The sequence below is a fragment of the Diachasma alloeum genome, unplaced genomic scaffold, assembly GCF_001412515.2.
Source record: "Diachasma alloeum isolate Michigan unplaced genomic scaffold, Dall2.0 Dall_scaffold_00211, whole genome shotgun sequence".
NCBI lineage: Eukaryota > Metazoa > Arthropoda > Insecta > Hymenoptera > Braconidae > Diachasma > Diachasma alloeum.
Genome location: NW_021680376.1, coordinates 389,999 through 399,159, shown reverse-complemented (window position 1 = coordinate 399,159; position 9,161 = coordinate 389,999). Strand labels below are relative to the sequence as shown.

Here is a 9,161-nt window from a genome sequence, read left to right as displayed (position 1 = left end):
GATGAACATTCCAATGAAACACTTCACATTTGTTATCCACTCGCGACTCAATATTGTCTCAATGAGTTAATTGTTTATCACCTTATCAACGGGTAACGCCGCGGTAAAACCCGGCACTTGGGGTGGATAACAACGGTTACACAGAACCCGGCACGTTCGTTGCTGGTTGTCTACTTCGTTGTCGCGACGCGTCTGCTGCTAAGAGACGGTGGAGGGCTGGTCAATGGGCGTAACTAGGCGTTAACAAAGCTCACACCGCCCATTTGATTCCCACCAGTCTCCATCGGGTGATAAGTGATAGCGGCACGACATCTGGTGGAACCGAGGGAAAGTCCCATCGCTGGACCGCCTACCAAATCCCATTCATCTCCTTTCCCAGTACTTGCTTTTTTTTTCACGAGCATTCTCTCTTTCTCGGAGGATTGGTGTACACGATGGACCGGTAAGCCTAAGACCTATTTATAGACAGAGAGATGGCTTTCGAATACGCCACTTCTGTTTGAATTAAGTGAGAAAAACCAATAACCCCTGTTGGCGCTCTGTACTCGTCCCTAGGGGGAGGGGGGCATGGGACATGTCTTCGGGGGCTCGGTGTCCGTTTCAATTTGTTACATACCAGTGGTAATTCTTTTTGCTGCCGAATGGCATTGGATTTGGAAAATCCGAAATTTCTATTTTTTTGAGGCAGGATAACCAATTTTGGCTAAAGGAGTCAGAATATGGTATTTTAAGACTATGTCCGGAGGTATGTACGTGTGTATGTGACCGATAGTTTTTCGATGACTGGAAAAAGGATTTTTTCAATTAATCCAATTGAGGTTTGAAATATTCTTCCCAATGCCATCTTGAAATATTTTATTTTGAAACCGATATTCAGGGAAAGGTAAAAATCCTAATGTTAGGGAAATGTTGGCTGCCAACGTTGGGGCAATGTTGGCTACCAACATTGGGATAATGTCGGGACAACGTTGGGGAAATGTTGGCCGCCAACGTTGAGGCCATGTTGGCTGCCAACGTGGGGGCAATGTTGACTGTCAACCTTGAGGGAATATTGCCCCCACGTTGACAGCTAACATTGCCTTAACGTTGGTAGCCAGCAATGCCCCAACGTTGGGCCCGAATATTGTCCCTACGGTGACCGTCAACATTAGCCCAACAATGGGGCAATCTTGCCTTCTAACCTTGCGAAAATGTTGGCCACTAACGTTACGGCAATATTGAATTCAATGAATTACTGAATTTAATTTAACGTACATTCTCACAGAAATTCCATTCGGCAGCAAATTGCCAATTTATTAACAAAAATATATGAATTATGTTATGACAAAACCAATTCCCCACTTCAGTTCGTCCCGAATCGGTACTGAGTGACGCGGCCGTCATTCCGTCGGACGGAACCTTTACCTTTACCACTTTTTTTTTCTTTCGTTTGCGTTACATTGAATGCGATGGTGATCAAACTTCCTATCAGAATGGATAATCACGGGAGGTACTCATCGGGATTAGAATCACACCAAAGTGCTCAATAATTTCTTAATAATTAGCTGGATATAATGTGAAATCATATTTTTTTACGCATCAATGTCTGTCTGAATTCGCGCGGATTCATATGAAAAAATGATTTTTCTACGGAAACTGTCCTTTTGTGACTTTCAGATAATAAGTACATTCTCTTGAAATTATTCGCTGATGATGATGCGCGCATCCACTGGCAGCTGGACGAGTAGTTGCTGGAAGGTAATTCCTGGAAAGGGTCGCGTCCGCTAACGGGTCACTGTCGGTAATGTAGATTCCTGTGAAGTCATCTTACTTTGGAGTTTATTCGGATGGAAATGCGATAGAAATAACTAGAAAATGATTCATCCATTATAAATAATTCTGACAATTCACGCAAAAATTGATGTTTTGTAAATTTTAAAAAATCCATTCGGTTCACGGACTTTTCTTTGACAACAAAATTTCCCCGACATTTTTCCCCCAAATTTTCCTCGCACCATTTCTTCCCTTTCCATTTTTTCAATTTTTCAATTTTTTCCTCTTACATTTACTTCCGATTCTGCCAATCAACGTCATTTACAAGGGATAAAAAATCAGTATTCAATTTCTATTAATAATAATCCCCAGTGGATGGGTATAATATTGCCAGTAAACAAAATAAAATGCTCCTACAACAGTTGATAATAACGTTGAGAGGGGATAATCCTTTCTATTGTGAATGAGCGATGAGTCTGTTGCTAGAATATGCTAGGTGGAAACGGGTTGCTTCAGACTTCAATAACTATATTGGATAGCTCACCCGTTTAAGCCACCTATTTCTCTGTAAAGGGCATCGAAAATGAATCTTTTTTGTCTATTAGTAATTATATACCCACACACACGTCATGATCAAAGGAAATTAAATATTCAATATTATTTTTAGCTTGCGAATGGAAGCTCTGTAATCGCTCTAATTTGAGTTCCCAATTTTTCTTTTGGGGTCCTTAAAAATGGTTTATAAAGTCTACATATGCGATTTTTAGTACTGCGACGTGAAAAAGTAGAAGAGGAGAATGTGAAATACGAATTTCAGAAAAGAGAACCCATTTATAAAGAAAAAGCAATTGTCCACTTGTTTTTCTTCATAAATAAAATTGCTGAAGGGAGAATAAAAGGGGAAAAATGAGTGCAAGAAAAAAGGAGACAGGCATTCATTCACATTGTTCGATAGGACTCACTGTCTAGAATGAAAAATCACGGGAGAATGATAGCCGGACGGGTGGATTTTTATTTCGCTACATTAACTTCACATGAACATCGGTTATACATAATAGTGACCGAAATCACTCACATAATGTAGCTCATTCAAAATACACACAATGACTGATCCCTAGCTTCACAGTATGTTGAATAATTCGAATAGACGCTGATTGATTCTCCTAAATCCGGGTAATGAGTATCATGCTCTTATAACGTACGATATCTCGACTAGATTTCTCATTTCCACGAAAGCAAAACACGGCATTTTCAATGGGGCATGGCCTAACGATATATTCGTATTCTCTTGATTGAAATGACATTTAAGACTAGATGAGCGCCTGAAAAATAGTCACTTTCTGATTGAACGTCATTTACAATCTAGTAACAATTTGACAGAGCTGTGTTATTGGACCCTGCGAAATGTTTCATAGATGACTAGTCTGTTTGAATAATTGCATGTTTCATCAATTATGAGTGTAACCACAGTCCTAACACTGACGTAACTAGGAGTATTTTCAAATATACACATATTTCGACACTGGACCAGCCGGTGTTATACATATACACTATTGTTTAGTTAGGATTTGTCTTTTAAGAACGTTTGGCAGACTTATATGTGGGAAGGCGGGTTAAAATGACAGTGAGACATAGACGGTTAACGTACTCTAATTTTATCCCGCTATTCCCTAGGTGTGAAGACATCTTCTCAATGCACGGAAAAAATACACTTGATTAAAGGATATTTTATGCTCAATTGGGGGATGGCTATTTCAATTCGAAGATGATTCTTTTGCATCAGGCCGGGTTGCAGAAAGCCCTCTCAAGTGTAGTATAAGGGTCAGGCAATGAGGGTCTAAATATAAGTCATATATTATGCTGCATCACTTTTTTTACTTCTATATTCTGACCCTAATTTTTTGATCCTAATATTCCGACCCTCATTTTTTAACCTTCACTTTTTGACCCTTATAGTCTCACACTTGGTGTCTGACCCTTACATTACACTTGAGAGCGCTTGGTACGACCCGGGCTGACACGAAGTAATCGTCCTCGAATTGAAACACCCGTCCCCCATTCGAGTATGAAGTATACTTGAATCAAGTTCTTTTTCCGTGTGACTAATGCTCTCAGCTGAAATTCCTGAATTTCCTCAAGTTTTGGCTCTCTGGTGGTGGTGTAATCTACATTAGACTGCAGAATGCTACGCCGTCCTCGAAGGCCGATTGAATGACAGTGGTTTCCATGCAGAATGCCCCGTCCTCGCACATGGTTGCAAGTCTTTGTTGGTGAGCGCGGCTCTCGCTTGATGATCTGCCGGCGATAAAAGTGATTAGGGTGCATCACAAGAGGAGAAAATATTTCTTGATTGCAACGACATGTCACCTGCGACTCATGGCTCGTAATCTCTGCTGCCTGACGTGCTTCCTGAAGATCATGTTGGGATTCGTCCCGTTGACCGCATCCCGGACGATGTCGGTCTGGGACTGATAGACATTATGGCCGTTACTGTTCGGGGCTGCTACTCGCGACGAGTGTTCTCGCCCTTCAGGCCGATTTTCCAGGGAGTCCCAGGTGGAGAGGGACCACGGCGGCGGGGGGGTGTGCGATCGCGAAAGTGTTGCGTATTTGTGGCATAAATAGTCTTCATAGGAGGGCGGGAGTCCAGTCTGCGGGCGACGCCAAAGAAATAATACTTTATTTTAAGATTTCAATTAAATGTAGTGGAATAGGATTTTTAAAGGCGTTTATTTGAAGACGGAAAGTGTTGAGTTTAGAGGTTCGAAAGTCTGATTTTGAGACTTTTATAAACTCAAGTTTATATTTTTGAGGGCTTCAAGTTAAAAATTTCGGAACTCAACTTGACATTTTTTGTTGAATGGAATTCTGAAAGTCTCAATTTCCCAGGTTCATAGGACAATAAAAATGACTGAAGATCGTAAAAAATCAGGCAACTTTTCTTCTGAATTTTTAGTGTTGAAAATTCAATTGAACGTATTGCTTAATTTTCACGACAGGTTGGAAAATCAAAATTGTCTTGAAAATTCAACGATCATTCATCATGATAAACTTAATTTTATTGACTTCCCAACATGAATCAGGAATTCCGTGAGCAATTTAGTTTGAAATTGAATTCAATGAGAAACAATACAATTTTTTTATTTAAATACAATGATTAGAAAGGCGCACTTGGCCGGTTTTTTCAAATCAGGAATTCCATGAGCAAGTTTGAAATTGAATTCAATTTCACAATGTCAAGAATTCAACTGCATGTTACTTGAATGTCAAAAAAATTCCAACAGCGAAGAGATTATCACAGAATCGATAAAGGAATTCCAGTCGAAAAGATCAGTTCCCCCGGCGGCGAGCCTCATTGGCGGAACCTCGGCGCGAGATTTAAATAAGAGTGTTCCAAGGGTGAAGTCATAAGGACTGGCGGTGCACGCAACGCGTGCGCGACAACCTACATTGCCCGATGGAAAAGGGAATTGAAGTTACATCCAAACAACACAGGAATTCTGACCTGCCATGACTTGGCGACTGCGACGTCATACGTGGGTGGGGGCGATGTCATAGAGGGGATCGCGTATATCCGCTGGCAATTGCGAGACGGTACATCCGGAAGAACACTGTAGGTTGGAGTCGCATTGGCACTGCTTTCGGGAACCATCGGGGAAGTGGCGTAAGCGACCACTTGCACCTCATCCCTGCTCGTGTAATCGTCAGAATCTAGAAATGACAACCGATCAAATGCCCAGTGATGCCGCGAGAGAATTTACGAGACATTACGAGACAATACTTCGGAGGAATTGTCTCGGTCTCAGTGAACAGGGAAATTTTTGGTCTCGTCTCAGTTTCGAAATACGACAGCATCTGTCATGACTCCGAGTCAATTTATCTCACCCCGGTTTCCAGTTTTTTGCGCTTTTTATGTATAGAAAATCGACACGAGACAAAGCGAGACAAAAACCGAGATTGTACATTAAAAATACGAAAAATTTGAGACCGAGATGGGATAAATTGACTCGGAGTCATCACGAGGGTCGAGACCAAAGATTTCCATGTTCATTGAGACCGAGACCATCTCGCCAAAGTATTGTCTCGTAGTCTCTCGCGGCATCACTAGAATTGCCCGTCCAACGAGTGATCCCGCATGATCGGCGATATTATCTACCGATGTAAACATAATGAGATTCAGAACGCTCAGCGCTTCTACTTCTCCGCGAGGAATTCGGCCTCTTCTTCTGCTCTGCGTTATTTTTCGGAAGTCTCGTCTGCTGGGGAATCAAACCGCTGCTGCCCGTGTCGGACGCCCTCGTTTTGCTCCTGTTATGCCGCCCTTTAATCTTCTCAGTTTTTCTCGAAGAGCGAACATCGACGGCATTGCCATTCAACGATTTAGGCTTGTCCGCCGTTACATTGGATAGCTCAGTCCTAGAGTCCGAGGATTTTAAGGGCACACTACAGCCGCAGGTCGGTGTGTATCTGTTAGGCATTCTGGAATAATGGAACAGTTCAGTCCAGTCTCCGTACAAGCTACTACGCTTTCTGGCTTGAATGTTTTTCGTTTCGCATTCTCCGTACGCGGTGTTGAAATTTTTTTCTGAATTTTCCCTGCCAAATTCAAGAATTTTTTACCGGGTTCGGGTTCAAGTCATTGAAAAATTAAATATTCCGTTGATTTTATGTTCAAAAGATCTGGAAATCAATGAAATAGTCGATTCTTCAGGTCAATTATTCTGTGAAAATTCAGAGAAAAATAGAAAATTCATGTCATTTAGACAAAACAAAAAAGAATTCAACCCAATTTTTATGAAACCCAAAATTCCAATGAAAGTCTCAATTTTTTCTGGCAAGCCCCTGTGCGTAAACCAACTTATTCCGAGTTTCTAAATTATTATTCTGAAAAACAACAACACCATCTAATCAAACATTCGTGTCTCACATCAGGAATCATTCTCAAATGATCATAAAAAACCCAAATCGTCTAGTATCTTGTCCGAAGAAATACCAAATCGAAATATTTTCAATTCTTAATTCTCCCAATTCTATTCGCCCCCGAGTGCCTGTGGTATCTCGTAAGAAGATTGGACCGAACCCAAAATGATCATTCAAAATACCACTTGACCCGCTACTACAAGTTGACAAGGTTCGCGCTCATCGGTTAATCTCACCCACGTGATAATTCCCGATGCAGTTTATTGATTTCAAAAATGGGATGCCCGCTCATTATTTTTGTCCCCTCTTTTTTCGGTATTACGGACGTTGTAATCACCAGATACTTACACCACAAATATCATGCATATGCAGTACGCATGTGCCACCACGTAGTAGCACCGAGATGAATTAATCTAGAAGGTGCTCTAGCTTTACTCCGATGTCAGCTATTCGCATCTCCCATGCAACGATACCAGCAAAAAATACTATTGTTAAATGAAGACGCTTTCATAATCCACAAAATACTAACTAAAAACATTGCGACGAAAACATAAATAAAAACACAGGAATTAGAAACAACAACAAAAGAACGACGCGAGACGTGGAAAAATAACAAAAACGCAAAAATATCTATGCAAACGTCGATGATCGGACGAAAGCCCGTGCAGTTCCGCATATTCGATAAACGATAAATAAAAATACTGTCGTACTAACAGAGTTGGCGAGTGAAATCCTAATCAACACAGAGGAACTAGGACATCACGAGGATTTAAAACAGGACTCTTACCTCAGGAGATAACCGACTTTATATTTGAAATTGACAACTCGAAATGAAATAAGCAGCGGTGAACTGATTAATATGATCTTTATTCAGTCATTATGAGGACTTAATAATTTTACATTGAATGTGAATGTTGTCATTCGTTGCGACGCTGAACTAGGACTGAGCGTTATACACGTGAGCGCGAAGCTCCGTCGAATTGGGTTGCGAGTGGTGGGCGAGCTTAACTTGGTGTCGCGGAACAGAATGAAGAGAGTCACAGTATTGGTTTGTTCGTATTGGAGTGAGAATACATGGAAAGAGAGACCGTTTCCATCCTTTCGCATCGATTTACTGATAGTGGCGCGCGCGTCGCTAGTCGCGGCCTCTTATTCCCTTCACCCTTCGCGCTTCCTTCGGCCAACGGGCTCTACACGATCTCTTTGCATCTTAGACAGTGATACTGTTACGGTAGGGTCAGGCCACTTATGTTTATGATTTCCTGTGATCGATAAGCTGTGAAGAGCCCGGACAATTTGCAATTTCTGACGGATGTACGTGACGGTTTTTTTTTTTATGAAACATTTGTTTTAGACGGGAGATAATGGGATTAGAATTCTATCGCGATGGGGAGCGGCAGGAGGACACAAAGCGGAGGTCATTCGAGAGCGGGTCGCGTCTCTATGGCATAATCTAGCTAAATGAGCTCTCAGTTGCATTCAAAAAACGTTGCGACTCTCGGTACATTTCAATGTGACCTAGAAGCCGGGGGATGCATGACCCACCCCAGGCATTTTTCATTGCTCCACTTTTTTTTCGGAAAATATTCGAGATCGCGGGGGGAAGCATTGTCTATACCCAGATCGGTTCTAAACTTCTTTTATTGACTAATGAAAGGGGTGGCTTTGAGAATTGATTACCATTTATGAATTATTCATCGGGAATTTTATAGCCCTGATTTGAGGTCAACCTACATTTCGCGAGGCTTGATTAGGTCATTGGGTGGGGGCTCTTGGTGCATTTCTTTCTGGCGCAATGGCTTAATCTATTTTCAATTACTATAATTCAGTGAGTTGGGTCTTAGCTGAGTTTTTTAGGGATATCTCGGAATCAGAGGGAGATAGCGAGATTTTTGTCATGACCTTTTTTGAAGAGCGGATTGAGAGCTACAAGAGTCGTTATAACAAAAATTTCGCTATCTCCCTTAGGTTATGAGATATTCAAGGAAAACTGGGGAGCAGTTAAAATGGAAAATGGAAATTTCAAAATCAAAATATTTTCCCCTCTTTTTGAATTATCAGTTGCGACAGATATCAAATGCGCCCGCATCAGCGTTATTTCCATAAATTTTCGACCGCATAAATGATAACCGTAAATAATAAATTATTCTAGTTTTATGTTTAAATAAAAACCGCGAGGTCAACGAATTATTATTCACCCTCATCATTGATACCATAACATTTGCAGCTTTAATTATTATCATCCCTCGCCCCCTCAGAAAAAAATCAACAGTTGCACGCGAATCTAAAAAAAGCTCCGCAAAAAATCAAATCGCATGTATTTCGACGCGTGATCACCCTGAGGTCCTGGACTCTGTTCGCACGTGTGCATTATGGGCCAAGGGGCGTAACTCCACCTCCAATTTCAGTAATTAGTTTTCCCGGTCGTGGTGCTGAGCAACAACACAAACTACTGGGGTTGAAAAAAATTCTTTCACGAGTCGATATCG

The 9,161-nt window shown here is 41.3% G+C and overlaps 1 protein-coding gene across 3 annotated transcripts; it reads right to left on the bottom strand.

Moving 5' to 3' along the window:
• Nucleotides 1-3,695: 3,695 nt before the first annotated feature.
• Nucleotides 3,696-9,079, bottom strand: LOC107036738. 3 transcript variants are annotated; one of them, XM_015254880.1, is made up of 6 exons: nucleotides 9,010-9,079; nucleotides 7,021-7,157; nucleotides 5,909-6,231; nucleotides 5,258-5,463; nucleotides 4,120-4,403; nucleotides 3,696-4,047 (listed from the first exon to the last, which is right to left on the bottom strand). In XM_015254880.1, the coding sequence occupies exons 2-6, from the start codon at nucleotides 7,032-7,034 to the stop codon at nucleotides 3,918-3,920; spliced, it is 957 nt and encodes a 318-aa protein (XP_015110366.1). In that variant the 5' UTR covers nucleotides 7,035-7,157; nucleotides 9,010-9,079; the 3' UTR covers nucleotides 3,696-3,917. The 3 variants fall into 3 exon arrangements, with proteins under 3 accessions (XP_015110366.1, XP_015110365.1, XP_015110367.1); XM_015254879.1 differs by lacking the exon at nucleotides 9,010-9,079 and having other exon boundaries at nucleotides 7,021-7,601; XM_015254881.1 differs by lacking the exons at nucleotides 7,021-7,157; nucleotides 9,010-9,079 and adding an exon at nucleotides 7,460-7,601.
• Nucleotides 9,080-9,161: the final 82 nt, after the last annotated feature.